Source organism: Natator depressus, chromosome 17 (assembly GCF_965152275.1).
Source record: "Natator depressus isolate rNatDep1 chromosome 17, rNatDep2.hap1, whole genome shotgun sequence".
NCBI lineage: Eukaryota > Metazoa > Chordata > Testudines > Cheloniidae > Natator > Natator depressus.
This window is the reverse complement of record NC_134250.1, coordinates 21,927,983-21,948,049: the sequence shown is the minus strand read 5'-3', so window position 1 is coordinate 21,948,049 and position 20,067 is coordinate 21,927,983. Positions and strand designations below refer to the sequence as shown.

Sequence of the window (20,067 nt, the reverse complement as noted above, 5' to 3'; positions counted from 1 at the left end):
CTGGCTGCTCTGGGATGCTGAGGTTTGCACCTTCCCTACTGGAGAGGCTGGCAGCTTCTGGAATCGCATGGTGCCTTTAAGACTCAGGCCTACAAAATCTCCCCCTGTGCTTTATACATTCCTGTCTTCCTACTTGTCTGGGTTTGTTTATTCACCCCGGTACACAAACTGCTCACATGGCTCAGCCACTGTGTGCGTCACCCCCTGTATTTACTTACGCTGTACATTTCAAGTCACTGATCTTTCTACACCAATAAATAACTATCTGCAACCCACATTCTCCGTTCACAGGGCTCCCCGTTTCCTGAGGCACTCACTGCAGGACAAGGTCTGTTTGCTCCTAGCTCCTGAGCTCTGCCGGCTGCCCGCCGAGCTGGGCTACTGCTGCTTCAGTACTGGACACACACAATAGCATTTCCCCCATTGTTTCCCAGGCTAGCCAGGTCACTGCATGCAACACAATCGCTGACACTGCCAGATCAAGCCAAAAGTATTGGTACTTATGCCATGCTCATCTCCGTCAGCTAGACAGATTTATCAGCATGTTGTTAAAAACCCCCAGAAAGGGGGGGAAAAGCCTCACAGTAACTAGGGAATGAATCTTTACAACATGCGGCATACACCAGACCACACAACACTGATCCGGCATACCCTCCCACCCGCTAGGAGAACATTACCCACATGCTGGGATGCATCTTGGCAAGTGGGCTGTTGTCCCCTTTGCATATACCCTGGACTGTGGCATGATCAGACATGAGAAGGCTCAGAGAAGTTAGGTCCCGATATCTGATCTCTACTCCCAACATATCCCTGAAGATCTTGATACCATGTTTAAAGATCAGGGTGAACAGGCTCAGCCAGCCTCTGGGAGGGTCTCAGGGCGAGATGTGCAGCAGATGTATTAAATCAGAGACCAACTGGCATGGCCCCCTTCTGCATGAAGCATTATTCAGCCAATAACTGGGACATTCAGCCAAGTTAGCTGCTGGACTGGCTGAATCCCTAACCAGACTAGCTGGCCTTGGTACCAGCGTTACAATTTTAAATCTCCTGCTTCTGCAGAGCTGGGATTTAACCACCACCTCCGTACCCTGGACTTTCACTTATTTTAACATTTCATACTGAACACAAAATTCTGCCACTGAAGTGAGTGGGAGCTCTTCACATGCATCTGAGACTGGATCTGGCCCTACGTGCACACTTAGCTCTGAGAGCAGGTGGTCCCCCAGCCTGCCAGGTTACAGTTCACAGCGGGCCCCCTTTGAGCATCTGTTGCTTCCGGGCTAACCCCACTGCTTGGTTCCCTAGCAGAGCTATGCTCCAGCATTTCAAGAGGTTCCACAGCTACCTAGAGGCATAAGGCTCACAGGTTTGGGCAGGGAACAAATGGCTGAACTAACTTTCACAGAGACGAGATGGCAACGCACCTCTTTCCAGTGGCAGCAACTTGCACAGGGCTGGTTTAATGCTAACAAAAAGCAGGCAGTGAGTGCATAAAGCCTGCTGCCCAGGAAGGGTGATGGGAAAGTATTAGCAATCAAAGAAAAAGGACAGGTGCCAAATTCTGCCCCAGCTGAGAAGAGTCACTGGAGTTGCTTGGGGGTGGTGGGGAGAGGGAGGGCAAGCAGAGATGTGCTGGGAGCACATGAAATCTGCTGCCCACTGGTTAGCCGCATACAAACACATCCCTGGGACCAGAAGGGAAAAACCCAACGAATGGAACCTGTCAACGGACAGAGCAGAACCCAAAGCAAGACAAAAAGTTGTGTGTGTCTGTGCGCCTGGGCATACAGGACTCTGCCTGCACGTCTGTCTGGGCGTGCACGCTGCCAATTCATTTGCCTCTTTTTGGAATTCGTAATCCTTCCTGTTTGACTCATTTTAATGACAGCCCTTAACGTCTCCAGCTCTAGCTCCCCATTCTGCACAGAGGGTGGTGGGTTATCACAGAGCCATTGAGAACTGAGTTTGTTTGTTACTTAGTGAATGTTTTATTTGACGTACCGTACAGCAACCAGGAGCCTGTGTGGTGCCAGACTTAGTCTATTAGCAACAAGTGAATTCATCTCTGGCCTGTGGAAAGACACTGTTCATCTAACTGCAGCCCATTTCTCCACAGTGGGGTATAGGCAAAGCTGCCAAAAGAACTGGGTTTTGCTGATGACAAGGACTTCCCAGACAGAGCCTAACACAGGGCAGCCTCTGACCCATGTGCCTATTGCTCTCTCTGGCTGCAGTGTGTGGAGGATCTTGTTGTGCTTGTTGCTTTTCATTCTCCTGACAGTTCTGCTTCGTATCCCAAGTCAACCACAGGCATTTTCATGGTGTCAGATGGCTCAGCAACTGCTCACGTAACTCCTTGGTCTTCCCTTTGAAATCTCGTCTGCCACATTAGCCTGAATGGTCGGTGGTGGAACTCCACAACAAGCTATGGGACTGGCAGCAGCCCAGTGGGCTCTCCTGCCACCCTGGCTCAGGTACCGAGGAAATCTTACGATATTAAGTAACTGCACTCAGCAGTGGGGAGGGGAATCTGCTAAAGTGTGTCCCCCCCCGCCCGCCAGGGATCCTGCACAACCAATCCTGTTTGCTACAGGGCTCCTGATCTGCCCACATCAACTTTAAATCACACCCAACAGGACAACACACTCCTTGTGATGTGGCTAGAGGGGGCTGCAGGGCAAGTGTGGCTCATTCTAAACAGGTCCCATTTCAGCCCTTAAACCAACAGCAGGCACCATGGCTAGTGTACTAATTGGCCCCAATCCTGCAATAGCACCTATGCGGCTGACACCTGTGCCTTTGTGGAGCCCCACTGACTCTGTTCATGCAGCCCCCTGTGCAAAGAGCCATTATTGAAGTCAACAGGTCCCCCCCAGTTAGGATGGGTTTTACTTGTTTTCCGCCAGGTAACAGAATGCCCAGTGGCTACATCTGGCCTTCACAAAGCCCCTTAGGTTATTAATATGGACCCTTACCCTCTCGAAACTCTGTGTTGTGTGAAATTACCTGTTGGGATTGGAATCTTTTGTAACTGATTATTCGGGAATCCCCTGCCCCCACCCCAAATGAGCCAACACCCGTACTGTCCCCAACGAGACAGGGAGCGAAGCAGAGACACTCCTGCCTTCACAGTCACTCAGGAGAGACTCAAAACTGCTAGCAGATACATCAGGAATACGTCAAACCAAAATAATCGCCATTCACTACTAAGAATGAGCCGGTGCCTTTCCCAGCTTCCTCAAACAAACACAGTCCACACCAGAGTCAAAACTCACCCCTTTTCCGGGGTCAACTGACTGGACATGGATCCCAGGAATGAGAATTGAGATTACACAATTGTGTCATCTTGACCTCCATGTATATTTTTGCTCAGTGCATCAGGAGGCAAAGTTAAGGCTGGGTGGACAGTATGAAGGACAAAGAATAAAGAACTGGTCCTTTAGCTGCTAGCATCCCGCCTAACATCTGGGTTTTTAAGGGGCTGGAGTGTTTTTGTGAAGCCAGGGTAATATTTTGGGTGTTCGCTGGACTCCAGTGAAAATAACTTTCAACCATAACTCTCCTTTCACATGGTTTTTGTTTACAAATTTCTTGTACCGCCCCCACCTATTTAAAATGAGCTCCCATAGCTCACCCTGAGTTTCTGTCTGAACTCTGCCGGAGAGGAGCTCTGCTCCATTTAGGATCTTTTACAGATTTTGTGAGGCTCCTCAAAGCAGGATTTCCTTTGGCCAGATGTTAGCAAGCCCACGGGAGGTCTGTGTGAAGGCCCCATGGCAGCATATCAGTTTAGTGGACAGCGTATAGGGCAATGGTTCAGGGGAAGAGGCATCTATCCACACTGAAAATTTTAAACACCATGCCTTTCCCTGTCTCCCCAGGTTCCCTGCACTCACCACCTTCCATGGCCTCTCTCACCTGCTTCACTCCATGACCCCCATCTCCACTAGGCTACTGGGGCTCCCTGCGCCCCTCCATGTACCCCCTCCTTATGCTGATATGGGCAAGCACAGGCTCCTGGCCACTCCACTCCCTGTGACCCTGCCACCCTCCAACCCCCTTCTTGGAGGCCAGCCTCATCCCATTTCCGCTTGCTGTCTAGTGCCCCACCTATGGCTGGGCCTAGCAGCAGGAGCTCTGTTATAAACGTTCTTCATCATAAACTCAGCCCAATGCAATTCCTCAGGCTGGGTCCCTCCTCTCAGCAAGGCCAACCCGGCCAGAGAGATCTGGCGTGTCTAAGCCAAGCCATTCTGGAGCAACGAGGAGCCAAGATTTTAGAAAGTCAAGCAGAGCTATGATTTCCAGACAGCGCTGACTTTAAATCTCGGTTTGATTTCCACCCCCATTCCTAGAGACGCAACACCAAAGGCACAACGATCCAGAGCCTGGTCTCTCCTGGGGGAGATGCCAATCACACGGATAACGGGGAGCTAGCTTCTCCGTGATAAAGGCTTCCACTGCTTGCAGCCTGGGACAGACATGCTCTGGGTAGCCTTAGTGCAGGGGAAGGAGGAAGGCAGCTGTCTGCCTAGCTCCAATCAGGCTCTACCTATTGCTCCATGGACAAAGTACCCGGCAAACCATCACCAGGGCCTATTGTTCTTCCTTTAAGAGGCACAGCACTTCCTAGCACTACCTCCCAGCATGAGCACCAGGTGGCATCCAGCAGGAAATTCCCCCATGGCAAGCCAGCCACTCACCCACATCCTGCTCATGTCGTTCAGCTCGTTCTTGTACCTCAGAGAGTCTTTCAGGACCTGCAAAGGAAATTGAGAGGAGGCAGTTGGAGAGTAAAGAAGGGGCACAGAAGCTGCCAGAGAGCCAGCCACATTCACAGGCTCCTGGCACCAGAGGGGAAAGCTCTAGCTAGTGGGGCAAGTTTGATCTAGTGATTAGAGCAAGAAAAGAGGATCAGGACTCCTGGGTTCTATTCCCAGCTCTGTCCCAGACTAGTTGTGTCATCATGGGCAAGTCACTGCTTTTCTGTGCCTCAGTTTCCCCATCTGTACAGAGGAAAGGACCATCCCATCTTACCCTCCTCAAGCAGTGCTTAATTTGTCCCTGACTGTAAGTGGCTTGAGGCTCTCTGATGGAAGGGGGAGGGAGACACAGCGTTACTGTTGTTTATATCCACGTAGCTGAGGGAGTGGGCTTCCTAGGCCTCTAGCAGAGGAGAGAGAAGAGAACGGGGGTGAACAGAGCGCTGGCTGACTGGCAGGGAATGGTGAGGGCTGCAGGGTTAGTCCTGGGGTGAATACTTGCCTCCCTTCCCAGGGATCAACTTTTGGATGGGGGGGGACGATGATGCATTAACCCTTTCTACTGCCCTCTTGCCATTGGTGTGCTGCAGAGCTGGGCCTGAGAGCACCCAGGAGCACGCAGGGGCCACAGCACATCAGGACAGGTATGCTGGGGCTCATCAGACTCTTTAAGGAAGTAGGGATAGGAAATGGATATGATGTGGGGCAGGCCAGAAAGCTGGGCGTGGGGGAATGGAAGCAATAAATGCAGGCATATTCCCACCCTGTTCATCATCCCTCACTCCCCCAACTTTCCAATGACTAGTGCACATTGGCAACTCCAGGAGCGCTTTGCTCTGCAACCGGTACTTTTTTTTTAAAAATGCAAGCTGGGATTCTCATGTAGTCACAGAACTCCAGGAGCTGAGGCCTTAAGAAAAACACAAAAATATTGCAAAGCCCACAATAAAAGTCACAAGAGTTGGCAACACTTAGATGGCCTCTCAGATCATCCTATTCCTGGCTCAGTCGGGGCTGAAAGGACTTGAGGCAATCACAGTATTCCTCTCCTGTGTCCCCCCACATCTGGCACTACTAGAGACATGGCCCTGCACGTACATTTGGGTGTCCATCGCGGAGGAGCTTGTGGAACACGTGGCAGAACTTCCAACAGAGCACAGCGTTGCTGGAGAGGGGCAGCCGATTCACGACAGACCAGAAGGTCTGAGCTCCTTTTTCGTGGTGGGTTCCCAGGATGCATGGTGAGAGGCAGGCTAAGGAAAAGCCAATCCCTTAGCTCAGAGTGTGCAGAAGTGACAGGGACACTCATAAAACACAACAGCTCAGAGACAATGAGGCTTACTGGCTGCTCCCAAGATGTTCTCTCACCCATTCTGGATCCCAAAGGCAGTGAAAAGTGGTAGAGAGCAACTAGGAACTCCCCTCCGGCAGAGAGGTTTCTACCCATGCAATGAGACAGCCAGCGTGCATCAACAAAAGACGCTAGGTACCTGGAGTGCACAGGCCCTGCTGTGCTGGGGAAAGGAAGCCGGATCCTTTCAGGGCGCCAGCCAACAATGTGCTTCCCAAAACAAAACCTTCCTCTTCCCTGGCTGCTTTCTTCCCCAACTGTCACTGGAATTGCCCAGAAACCTGCTGCCGTGCACACATCTGCTATGTACCTTCTGTCCCTCATCAGTCCTGGGCCTTCAGATTCCCAGCCCAGACTGCTGAGCTAAAGCAGCAGCTGCTACCCTCTGTGTGGATCAGCCACTAGAGGGAGAATGACAGGTTTCAGAGTAACAGCCGTGTTAGTCTGTATTCGCAAAAAGAAAAGGAGTACTTGTGGCACCTTAGAGACTAACCAATTTATCTGAGCATAAGCTTTCGTGAGCTACAGCTCACTTCATCGGATGCATCCTGTGGAAAGTACAGAAGATCTTTTTATACATACAAAGCATGAAAAAATGGGTGTTTACCACTACAAAAGGTTTTCTCTCCCCCCACCCCACTCTCCTGCTGGTAATAGCTTATCTAAAGTGATCACTCTCCTTACAATGTGTATGATAATCAAGGTGGGCCATTTCCAGCACAAATCCAGGTCTCCCCCCCCCCCCACAACCCACTCTCCTGTTGGTAGTAGCTTATCTAAAGTGATCACTCAAAGGAGAGTGATCACTTTAGATAAGCTATTACCAACAGGATAGTGGGTTGGGGGGGGGGGGGGAGAAAACCTGGATTTGTGCTGGAAATGGCCCAACTTGATTATCATACACATTGTAAGGAGAGTGATCACTTTAGATAAGCTATTACCAGCAGGAGAGTGGGGTGGGGGGAGAGAAAACCTTTTGTAGTGGTAAACACCCATTTTTTCATGCTTTGTGTGTATAAAAAGATCTTCTGTACTTTCCACAGTATGCATCCGATGAAGTGAGCTGTAGCTCACGAAAGCTTATGCTCAGATAAATTGGTTAGTCTCTAAGGTGCCACAAGTACTCCTTTTCTTTTTTAGAGGGAGAATGTTACACACACTGCCAGTGGATTACTCAACTATTTGCTAGAGCAAAAGGGGGGCATGATTCCTGGGTTCGGTTCCTGGAGCAGGGAGGGGAGTTTGGCTGAATGGACAGAAGGGTAGCTGCAGATATGACAGCCAAGCATACAGATTTGGCACAGTCAGCCTAAAAGGCAGCATGGCTGCGTGAATGGAATTTGGGTGTGCTAGATTAAAGATCTAGGTTCCACGCCAGTTCTGCCTCCAGTGACGTTGTGCAATTTTAGTCAAATGGGGATGGGCTGATACTTGCCTGTCTCATAAGGCAGGGGGCTGAAGCCTGGGTCAGCAATATGGGGTATGAAATGCACAGAAGTAGAAGCAGTAGTGAATGGAAGAGGTGAGGCTTGAACTCCTGATCCCTGGATTCCCGCTCTCTCTGTTCTCCCTCGACTACAGGCTGTTTTGCAGGGGAGGTGAAGCAGTTTCTCACTGCCCACCTCAAAGGGCAGTGGACCAGGCATCCCGATGAAGTGGAAATACAGAATGTCCCACTAAATCCAGTATGCTTGAGAGCTCTGCCTACAGGCCATCTAGGTCCTGTCACATGAGGCCACCGCAGGGCTGTTTTCTACAGACCCCTGTGTAGTGCTCTGGGAAGCAGAACAGCCACGCTAACTCTTGCTATAGACTAGAAAAGCAGAAAGGGGATTGGCATGGCAGGCAGCCTGCTGCATCAAGAAGCTAAAAGCCAACAGGACTGCAGTGAAGCTTTATCTCCAGGGCCTGGGATCCCGTGCACTAGCAGCTTTCCCATTGAAAACAGGCCTGAGACGAAAACAAAAGGGCCCCATGCAGAATGCCAGCCTGGAAACAGCCCCGCAACGGACATTCCGCCATCAGATAAATCAAGACAGCTGCTCCTGTAAGCTGATGGAGCTTGTTTCTCTTCAAGAAGGTGGAATGAGCATAGCCCCTGCCAGCCTGCCTGCTGAGCTCACCACACACCAGACAGCTAACCTGCAGCCCAGAGCTCAAGCCTCAGCAAGGCAGAGAACTTCAAATGGCTGGGGACATTCTGTTCTTTCAGCGAGGGAGAGGTGAAGCACTGTTCCCAAGTCACTGCCTCAGGCTCAGGAACACACTGTGCCCTGGGGGTTCAAACCAAGCAGCCCCCGCCCCTTCCAGCACCACACCCTCTCCCCTCCAAAGAGACCCTCAGGAAGATCCCCCCATGCCCCCATTGGGGCTGAACCCCCAGAGCACCTAGAAGAATTAGGTCTGTCACTGAGTCCAGACTTGTCTGGGGGAAACACATCACCCAGCTCCCCATTCCCAGCACTGACAGGTATCGCTCCCCCTGAACCCTCCCATGCTTTGACAGCAATGGCCCAGGAGCTTCACTAAAGCTCTCAGAGGATCCACCAGTCCCCAGAGCCTCTAGGCTGAACTCTCTCCTGCCCCCACTACCTTGGCCCTGGAGCTGGGATCTGGGTGATGCAGAGGCAGTGGAAGGACACTCCATGGGTTCAGAGAGCAAAAAGCTCCCCAATTCTTCTCCCTACAAAGTGGAACGATTTGGAAGCTGCACCTGCTGCGCGATCCTGGCTCCTGGTCAGCCACAGAGCTGCCAAAATACATATTCTTCTTCAGCAGGATCTTAACTATTCAGACCTTTGGGCTGTTTAGGCTTAAGCACACCTGGTATTTACAACTGCGCTAAAGCTCATTTGGGTGGAGGTAACAAGGGAGGAATGACAACACCGTCCCCCTTCTTGCAGCTACGGCCCCTCTGCCTGGCTAGGCCTTTCCACACTAACATTTCCCACCATTGGGGCAGTTCCGGGGGGGTGGGGGGGGGGGTGGGCAGGTCAGCGGTGGGAGTGCCAAGCATGGACACAACTCCAAGCAGCCGCTGGCACAGACCTGCTCAGAGATCAAGGCTACAGCACCAGGGAGAGAAAGGGTGGTGCTGTCCTGGAATCACTCCCCACCGCCCTCCCTTGCCCACTCGGACGCTTCCCCCCCAGGAATCCCACTCTTCCTTCTGCTGGGCAGAGGGGATCCCAGTGGTATTTTGGCTTCAATGCCTCCATTCAGCAGACGGGAACCCCACAAAGTCTCTGTCGCAACCAGTCCATGAGGGGCTCTTGCTATGATGGCTGCTCTCTGCCCACTTCCACACCAGCACCTCCACCTGGCCCCAGCTGCCTTCCAGCCAGTCTCCAGTTGACTCCCACGCTCGCTTGTCCTGCCGCCAACTCTGAAAAGGATATTTCTGGCGTGTTTCTCCTTGACAGCCACTTCCTGTGTGTTAATGGCCTTATTGATGCTGACAGTCTGAAAAACAGAAAAGGGGTATGTGTGCATTAGCTGTGAAGGGCATGGGGGGTGGTCAGGGTCACAGGCTGATTCATATCCTCCCACGGCCACGTACACAGCTCCCTTCACTTCCTGCACCTGTTGATGGTTGGTATCGATCCAGGCGCCTGTCTCTGGACGAGGCTGCTCTCCCATGCCAGCTGGACTCTGCCAACTCCCGAATGCATTTCTAGGAGCGGCCACGCTCAGCTGATGCCAGGATTTGTTTGCTCAGCACAATAATGAGGCAATTAAGCAGACTACAAAGGATAATCTCCTCCACCACCACCTGCCCCTCTGTGGCAAGGGAAGGGCAAAGGGAAACGAAGCCAGAGTCAGACTCACTTCCCTGCCCTTGGACAATGGTCATGGAGCCAGCAGGCTCTGGCTCATGGTGTGGTTGGGAGTCACCATGCTGTTGGTGCCAAATGCAGAGGGCAGCTGCCCAGGATAGCAACGGCCCAGTCCTATTCCAGGTGGGGCACACAGGGAACCCAGCCCTCGGATCCCATGGCACATTTAGGAGGAGACAGGCTAGTTCTCTAGTGCTGGCAATGTAGGCTTCAAAATGCAAAAGGAGAACTGTGGGGTAATGGAGCCTGGGACAGGGATGGAGGAGAAAACCCAGCTCCTGGCCACGGGTTATCCACTATGCACCGGGAGATGAGGCAGGGCAGGAACTACCCTGTTAACCTTCCCAAAGAGGGGCAAGGAGGGGAGCCAATGGTGATGCTGTCGCTCAGCTTCCACCCAAGCCTGCACAGGGAAGCAGATAAACCCCCAAACCACTGGGCAAACTCCCCTCCTCCACACGCTGCTCACCTGTGGCGATCTCCCCAAACCAGGGAGACCCAAGGGAAGGAGAGGGAGCAGCAGCAGGGGCCACCTGTCTGACTGACACCCTCCTCCTGATCCACCACACTTCTCTAAGCTCAGAGAGCTCCGCAACAGCCTGCTGGGCTCCTCCACTTCTAAATCTGAAAACTCCCTGCCCCTGTGGTGAGGAAGAGCCCCACACACAAAACCAAGACAGGGCAGTGCTTTGAAGTCTGAGCCAGACCCAGTCCAACAAGGGTCCCCAGGGCAGGGGACTCAGAGAGCAGAGATCTGGCAGGTCCCACTTAACCCCAGTGCTCTGTCCTTCAGGGACTGATTCCACTCTAGGGACAGGGCTCCCACAGCAGATGAAGAGGGAACCTCTCCTGACAGAGGAATGTGTTTGGTTAGTCAGTTCAAGTTCCTCTTTCCTTCACACGGTCCCACCTCTCCTGCTTTCACCCTCTCATGTAGTCTGGACAGATCCTCTCCTAAGCACTTACACCCTTCCCACATTTTCCCTCTTTGGGCCTTCCACAGGGGCCTGAACTAGTCCTTGATCCTCTGCTGCTGTCTTCCAGAGGCCAAGAGCCCAGATCCAGCTTTGGCTCGACCCTTTATTGGCTCCCTCCAGAGTCTCCACAAATCAGTTTCACTGCCCTATCCCCTAGCTGTGGGAGGAAGGGCTTGCTGACCGGCCCTGGGGAGCAACCCCTGAGGCTGGTAGGGTAATAGCCATTAGACCTGCAGACATGTCCCAAGAGGCAGCAGGGGCTCTCTGAGGAGATACAGCTGAGATCAGACATGTCTGCCACATGCTTCCACCTGCCTCCCGTCAGTTATATTACAGTAGTGCTTGGGAACCCCAATCGAGGACCAGAGCCCCACTGTGCTAGAGGATCGACAGACGTGATGAATAAGCCAGTTCCTGCCCCAGAGAGCTTCCAATTTGCATGTCAGACAAGCCACAACCCCTGGGGGAATCCGACAAGGGGGTGAGGCAGGAGGCTGTGGTTGCGATCAGCCCAGCGGAGTTTGGCAGCAAAGCTGAGGTCTCAGTTTGCCACATGCCCAGCCAAGGCCCGACTGGAGTGATCTGTCAGAGGAGGTGAGCTTTACAGGAGGGATTTAAAGCAGGATAAGGTGGCAGCCTCTCTGCTCTAGCCCTGCCCTCCTCACAGCCCCAGCTGCCAGAAGAAACTCCCCGACCTTGGGAGAGCTTCCACACGCAAAGGCAGTGCTTCTCCCCAGTGACCACCCCAGCCTCGAGGAATGCGGCCAAGACACTGCTTGGGCCTGCCCATCCCTGCCCGCTAACGGGACCCAGCTTGTACTGGGCAGATGCACCTGCTGGGGAACAGCACAGTCCTAACGCTGTACCAAATGGGCAGCACGGACTGGGATTTTGCATCCCTCCCCAGGTACATGCAGTGAAACAACAGGGAGAGGGGCACATTCCTTCTGGATTCAGCTGTCCCCCAACACAGCATCACCCCTGTCCAGGGAGGATTCTCAGTTCAACAGCCCCAGCTCTGCCCTGCTCCATGTGGTCTCCAAACCACAGGCTGCCTGAAGAGCTAGTGCCTCACCACACTGCTAGCACTGTTAAGCATGGGCGAATCTGCTCCAGGGGGCCATGGATCAGTGTTCATGTCGTACTCCCCGGCCCAAGCCAGGAAAGCTAGTGATCCAACCACTGGACCAAATTTGGTGATGAATCCTGAGGCGCGCTGCGCATACGCTAAGAAGAATCTGATCCACAGCCCGGCAGGAACCGTGCAGGGCAGGGCACAGAGCTCGCCTACAGCAGCCACAGCGCTCCGGGAACTAAACACCGAGGAGCTTCCATGGTACTTGCCCCTCAAGCAATAGCTACAGTACGTCCTCCCTCGCAGGACCAGGGAGTGCAGAGCAGAGTTCACTCTAATCTGGAGGTGCCCACAGCACCCCGAGCCCACCCCAGGGAAGATGAGTTTCTCAATGACATCATAGGCAAGATCAGCCTGTGAACCCTGGGAGGATCTGCTTCCAGAGAGTCAGAGGAGGGGATTCCACACCAGCTGCGGTAGTGAAAAGTATTATAGTGAGCCTGGGTGTCAGGACCCCTGGGTTCTTATCCCTGCTCTGCTGCTGATTAACAGCATGGCCACACACACATCATGTCCCCTCTCTGGGCCTGTTTCCAGGATCTTGACCTATCTCACAGGAGGCTGCGAGGTTCATGCCCAGTCTACACAGCGAAACTACACTGGATTTAATTAAATCAGTTTCTAATTAAATTAGTTTCAAAGCTGCTCAAACTGATTTCACCATTTTCACAGAGGGACTTGCACTGATTTAACTAAACTGATTTAGAAACCCACTTAGTTACACTGGTGCCACTGGCATGCAGCCCAGTACGGCTCTTTGAAGTTGTAGAGTGCCAGATAAATGCAGCTGCAGAGGGGCCACAGTACCTAAGAACATAGGAATGGCCAAACCGGGTCAGATCAAAGGTCCATCGAGCCCAGTGTCCTGTCTTCCGACAGTGGCCAATGCCAGGTGCCCCAGAGGGAATGAACAGAACAGGGAATCATCAGGTGATTCATCTCCTGTCATCAATTCATAGAATCATTGAAGTGGAAGGGACCTCGAGAGGTCATCTAGTCCAGTCCCCTGCACTCAAGGCAGGACTAAGTATTATCTAGACCATCCCTGACAGGTGTTTGTCCAACCTGCTCTTAAAAATCCCCAATGATAGAGATTCCACAACTTCCCTAGGCAATTTATTCCAGTGCTTAACCACTCTGAGAGTTAGGAAGCTTTTCCTCATGTTCAACCTAAACTGCCCTTGCTGCAATTTAAGCCCATTTCTGGGGAACAGAGGCTAGAGACACCATCCCTGCCCATTCTGGCTAATAGCCATTGATGGACCTATCCTCCAGGAACTTACCTAGTTCTTTTTTGAACTCTGTTATAGTCTTGGCCTTCACAACATACTCTGGCAAAGAGTTCCACAGGTTGACTGTGCATTGTGTAAAAAAAATACTTCCTTTTGTTTATTTTAAACCTAATGCCTATTAATTTCATTTGGTGACCCCTAGTTCTTGTGTTATGAAAAGGAGTAAATAACACTTCCTTATTTACTTTTTCCACACCAGCCATGATTTTATAGACCTCTATCATACCCCCCCCTTAGCCATCTCTTTTCCAAGCTGAAAAGTCTCAGTCTTATTAATCTCTCCTCATACGGAAGCCATTCCATACCCCTAATCATTTTTGTTGCCCTTTTCTGAACCTTTTCCTATTCCATTATATCTTTCTTGGGATGGGGCGACCACATCTGCACGCAGTATTCAAGGTGTGCACGTACCATGGATTTATATAGAGGCAATATGATATTTTCCGTCTTATTATCTATCCCTTTCTTAATGCTTCCCAACATTCTGTTGGCTTTTTTGACGGCCACTGCACATTGAGTGGCTGTTTTCAGAGAACGATCCACAATGACTCCAAGATCTTTCTTGAGTGGTAACAGCTAATTTAGACCCCATCGTTGTATATATAGAGTTGGGATGATGTTTTCCAATGTGCATTACTTTGCATTTATCAACATTGAATTTCATCTGCCATTCTGTTGCCCAGTCACCCAGCTTTGTGAGATCCCTTTGTAGCTCTTCGCAGTCTGCCTGGGACTTAACTATCTTGAGCAGTTTTGTATCATCTGCAAATTTTGCCACCTCACTGTTTAACCCTTTTTCCAGGTCATTTATGAATATGTTGAATATGAATGGTCCCAGTACAGACCCCTGGGGGACACCACTATTTACCTCTCTTCATTCTGAAAACTGACCATTTAGTCCTACCCTTTGTTTCCTATCTTTTAACCAGCTACCAATCCACAAGAGGACCATCCCTCTTATCCCATGACAGCTTACTTTGTTTAAGAACCTTTGGTGAGGGACCCTGTCAAAGACTTTCTGAAAATCTAAGTACACTATATCCACTGAATCCCCCTTGTCCACATGCTTATTGACCCCCTCAAAGAATTCTAGTAGATTGGTGAGGCATGATTTCCTGTTACAAAAACCATGTTGACTTTTTCTCAACAAATTATGTTCATCTATGTGTTTAACAATTTTGTTCAACCAGTTTGCCTGGTACTGAAGTCAGGCTTACTGGCCTGTAATTGCCGGGATCACCTCTGGAGCCCTTTTTAAAAATTGGCATCACATTAGCTATCCTCCAGTCATTTGGTACAGAAGCTGATTTAAATGGTAGGATGCAGACTACAGTTGGTAGTTCTGCAATTTCACATTTGAGTTCCTTCAGAACTCTTGGGTGAATACCATCTGGTCCTGGTGACTATTACTATTTAGTTTATCAATTTGTTCCAAAACCTCCTCTAATGATACCTCAATCTGGGACAGTTCCTTAGATTTGTCACCTAAAAAGAATAGCTCAGGTTTGGGAATCTCCCTCACATCCTCAGCCGTGAAGACCAATACAAAAAATTCATTTAGTTTCTCCACAATGGCCTTATTGTCCTTGAGTGCTCCCTTAGCATCTCGATCGTCCAGTGGCCCCACGGGTTGTTTAGCAGGCTTCCTGCTTCTGATGTACTTAAAAAAATTTTTGCTAATACTTTTTGAGTCTTTGGCTAGCTGTTCTTCAAATTCTTTTATGGCCTTCCTAATTATATTTTTGCACTTCATTTGCCAGAGTTTATGCTCCTTTCTATTTTCCTCACTAGGATTTAACTTCCCCTTTTTAAAGGATTTTTTTTGCCTCTCACTGCTTCTTTTACTTTGTTGTTTAGCTACATTGGCACTTCTTTGGTTCTCTTACTATGTTTTTTAATTTGGGGTATACTTTGAGCCTCTATTATGATGTTTTTAAAAATGTTCCATGCAGCTTGCAGGGATTTCACTTGTGGCGCTGTACCTTTTAATTTCTGTTTAACTAACCTCCTCATTTTTGTATAGTCCCCCTTTCTGAAATTAAACGCGACAGTGTTGGGCCACTGTGGTGTTTTCCCCACCAGAGGGATATTAAATTTAATTATATTATGGTCACTATTACCAAGTGGTCCAGCTATATTCATCTCTTGAACCAGATCCTATGTTCCATTTAGGACTAAATCAAGAATTGCCTTCCCTCTTGTGGGTTCCAGGATTAGCTGCTCCAAGAAGCAGTCATTTAAGATGTCAAGAAACTTTATCTCTGCATCCTGTCCTGAGGTGACATGTACCCAGTGAATGTGGGGATAGGTGAAATCCCCCATTATTATTGAGTTTTTTATTTTTATAGCCTCTCTAATCTCCGTGAGCATTTCACAGTCACTATCACCATCCTGGTCAGGTGGTCAGTAATATATCTCTACTGCTATATTCTTATTATTCGAGCATGGAATTACTATCCATAGATATTCCATGGTACAGTTTGGTTCATTTAAGATTTTTACTTCATTTGATTCTATGCTTTCTTTCACGTATAGTGCCACTCCCCCAGCAGCATGACCTGTTCTGTCCTTCCGATATATTTTGTACCCTGGTATTACTGTGTGCCGTATTGATTATCCTCATTCCACCAAGTTTCTGTGATGCCTATTATATCAATATCCTCATTTAATATGAGTCACTCTAGTTCACCCATCTTATTATTTAGACTTCTAGCATTTATATATAAGCACTTTAAAAACTTGTCACTTTTTAGCGGTCTGCCATTACATGATGTAATTGAATGGAACTCTTTTTCATTTGACTGTTTCTCATCAGATCCTACCTGTATTTTATCATCTTCCATCCTCTCCGCCTTACTAGGACATAGAGAATCTCCATTAATAGATCCTCCCCTAAGGGATGCCTCTGTCTGAACCACATGCTCCTTTCGGCTTTCCCCCAGTCCTTAGTTTAAAAACTGCTCTATGACCTTTTTAATTTTAACTGACAGTAATTCGGTTCCATTTTAGTTTAGGTGGAGCCCATCCTTCCTGTATAAACTCCCCCTTTCCCACAAGTTTCCCCAGTTCCTAATAAATCTAAACCCCTCCTCCTTACACCATTGACTCTTCCATGCATTGAGACCCTACAGTTTGCCTGTCTAACTGGCCCTGCGTATGGAACTGGAAGCATTTCAGAAAATGCTACCATGGAGGTCCTGGACTTCAATCTCTTACCTAGCAGCCTAAATTTGGCCTCCATTAACCTCACAGTACATTAACGGGAGAAACAGGCTGGTTCAGCACACTCAGGAGATAATTACTGACTCAGCCAATTAAAGTGGTGGGACTAATTCCCTCCTAATTCCTGATGTACTAACATCCTCAGTTTCAGGATGGCCCCACTGTGGCTTCATCACAACAGAAAGCGAGGGAGGAGAGTGTGCTGGGGGCTTTAGCAGTTACACAAAACGTATGCCCCAAGGCACAGCAGACATACAGACCCTTCTGCACAAGTACAGTAGGACAAAGTGCTGCCCACAGCAAACAGCTCTCTGCCCCTTGCAACAGCCTAGCATTTACAGGCAGCAAAAGCTCCAGTCGAAGCTGAGAAGCAGTTTCCAGTCTAACCCACAGTTTATAGTTACTCAAATACTGCAAAGGAGTTCCTTTTAGGGTTGAAATGCCTCCCACCCCACCACCATGCAAAGGTTCCCTCCCTCTTGCACCTCATGTAATGCACTCATAGGTGAACTGTGGCTCATCAGGACTGTTCTCCTCAGCGAGGGAGGACAAGCAAGCCAGCCTGGGAGAAAGGGTGCTTAGGATTTTTAAGGTTGTACAGATTCACGGATTCGTAGATTTTAAGACCAGAAGGGATCATTAGATCATCTCATCTGACCCCCTGTAGAACACAGGTCACAGAATGTCACCCAATTCCCCCATGCAATACATTAGTCAAAATGCTTAGGGTGCCTTTAAACGTGCAGCTTTTAAACCTGCAGCATTTGTGGGACCTGGGCAGCCACTCAGACATCCTTCAGAGGCACCTGCCCAGCTCAAGGGATGCCTTGCCCTCTACCATGTGGTCACTGTTCCCTTCTGCCTCCCCTCATGGGCTCCATACCTACCCACCCATTCCTCCCTTGAGCACTGGATCGCACTAGGGGCATCCTTAGCTCAGTACCCCGATTATGACAGTGGCCAGCAGCACCAGATGCTTTAGAGAAAGCTGAAAGAAACCCTGCAGTGGACAATTATGGAATAACCTGGCTATAGGGCAAGGGTGGGCAAACTACGGCCCGCGGGCCACATCCGGCCCGCAGGACCTTCCTGCCCGGCCCCTCCCCTGCTGTTCCCCCTCCCCCGCAGCCGTGCAGGCAGCGCAGCTTGCACTCACCCACCTCTCAGGCTTTCCAATAAGCCTGTCCTGCTGCTTTGAGTGGCCTGGTAAGGGTAAGGGGATGGGCAGGAGGTCCCGGGGAGCAGTCAGGGGACAGGAGGTGGTTGGATGGGGCAGAGGTTCGGGGGGGGGGGGTCAGGAGACAGGGAGTGGGGGGAGGGGGGGTTTGGATAGGGGGTGGGGTCCTGGGGGGGCAGTTAGGGATGGGGGTCCTGGAAGGGGGTGGCCAGGGGACAAGGAGTAGGGGAGGGATGGATGGGTTGGGGGTCCCAGGGGGCCTGTCAGGGGGCGGGGGTGTGGATAGGGGTTGGGCCAGTCAGGGGACAGGGAGCAGGGAGGGTTGGATATGGTGTGGGATCCTGGGGGGGTGGTTAGGGGCGGGGGTCCTGGAAGGGGGTGGTCAGGGGACAAGGAGCAGGGAGGGTTGGATGGGTAGGGGGTTCTGAGGGGGGCAGTCAGGGGGCAGATAGGGGGTGGGGGCCAGCCTGTTTGGGGAGGCACAGCCTTCCCTACCTGGCCCTCCATACCCTTTCGCAACCCTGATGTGGCCCTCAGGCCAAAAAGTTTGCCCACCCCTGCTATAGGAGAAACTTCTTCCTAGTCTGCTCAGTTTGCAGTCAGCTTATGCCCTGAGGAAGAAGAGCATAGGTAGCGGGGTCCAGCTGGAGTCAAGGGACACCTTTAAAACACTGTTCTTCCCTTTCCACGCATCTAACTTGTATTTATAGAAAGCAATTAAATGCAAGAACTACGGGTAATGCAACACTGAGTGTGAGGGATTAGCTCATGCAGCTCAGGAGAGGTATCTCCTGCACTGGTACAAGGGGCACAAACGGTCCACCCCAGACAGCTCACAGCCTGCATCTAACACAAGCAGCAGGATCTGAGCTTTATGTTTAGCAGCAGAAGACTTCAGGTGTGTGCTCTGTCACTGCAGGAACCGGACTTCAGTGCATGTGAAATTTCAGCCTGACTGTTCCAGCCTCGCAGTCACTGCTTTTGCATTTACTTTTCTTGCTCTCTCTTTTTTAAAACACCAAGATGAATGAGGAAAATAAAACCAACTTTGCAAAGGAAGGTAGCCGGTGTTTGGGTCTGACCACTGGAGAGTGAAATCTAAGGCTGTCCAATCAAATCAGAGATGGGCCAGCAAGAGTGGATCACGCTTGATGTTCCCCTGAAGTGTGAGGTAAGAGTGTGTCCAGGGTTTTGGTTGGGTTAATTCAAATAGACAGAAAAGGGCCTTTATCTAATTTTGTGATCATTAAACTTCACATTTGTTCCAAGCTCTGAGCTGCAAGTGTTACTGGCTGGCATTTGTCAACCTAAAGCGAGGTTCATAAATCCGTATCTAGGCACCTAAATAAATAGCCAGATTTCCAAAGGTGGAGGAGGACCTGCAGCTCCCACGGACTCCTAATGGGACAAGGACAAATTTTACCCAGGAAGAGGATGGTGCTTTAACTGTAGAGGGCAGCGTGATAAAAAGGCATGCAGTTGCAGGTGAGAGAGAAGTATTCAAGAGGGGAGAAGGCAGAGCGTAGGACCAGACGGGTGTGAGGTAGAAAGCTGCTCCACTCCCTCAAATATGGCTGAACAGAGTTTCTTCACATCTCTCCCCAAAATAGTTCAAAAACTGGGCTGAGAAGGAGCAGGAGAAATTTCAGACCAAAAGGTAATAATCAAGTACCTGAAAATAGAGTTTACAGTGAAATCTCAACCCTGATTGCAGCCTCCAGACCACAATACTGTAATCTCGTTGTTGCCAATGTGCTACTGTTGGCAGCGAGTTTTAAGGAAAATCATACCAGGCTTTGTCATTTAAATGTCATGCCAACACACCCCCTTCCCCAATCCTGCTACCTGATCCGATAGGGGCACTATGAACTAGGGCTGCTTGGAGCACGGAAATCTAGGGTACTGTATGTTTCTCTCTGACCCAGTGGGATTAAGTGTGAAGCTGTCCAGCCACCAACTCTGTTCAGCGCACCCTTTTTCATTTCCTCAGCAACACAAGTAGCAGTGGCTGGAAAGCGTGATGCTGCTAGCTAGGGCTCCTGGCTGACTGAGGCCACAAGCACAGCTAACAGACATAGTATCACTTTGAAAGAGCTTCGCCTAAAGGGACTCCTCCGTGCAGCTGTGCTTTGGTGAATGAGGTCTCTCTGGCTGCGTGCTGCGGAAAGCAAAACCAGGGAGTCTGGGGCACAGGGAGCCTCCTTTTCTCGCCTCCAAGGCAGTTCAAGAGGCGTGCTCTTTCCCGGAAGGTTAAGGAAGAACATGCATGGGACTCCACATTCTTAAGGCCAAGAGTTTCCTGGAGCTGCAA

General features: G+C 50.4%; 1 protein-coding gene across 4 annotated transcripts in view; it reads right to left on the bottom strand.

Annotated features, from left to right (window-relative positions):
* HIP1 (huntingtin interacting protein 1) overlaps positions 1-20,067 on the bottom strand; it is a 158,606-nt gene that overhangs the window by 44,001 nt on the left and 94,538 nt on the right. For all 4 annotated transcript variants that reach the window (XM_074974767.1, XM_074974769.1, XM_074974768.1 and 1 more), the window contains exons 2-4: positions 9,516-9,579; positions 5,865-6,007; positions 4,707-4,763 (exon numbers count right to left, since the gene is read on the bottom strand). In XM_074974767.1, the coding sequence (XP_074830868.1) occupies positions 4,707-4,763; positions 5,865-6,007; positions 9,516-9,579 (264 nt within the window). The remainder of the gene's footprint in view (positions 1-4,706; positions 4,764-5,864; positions 6,008-9,515; positions 9,580-20,067) is intronic.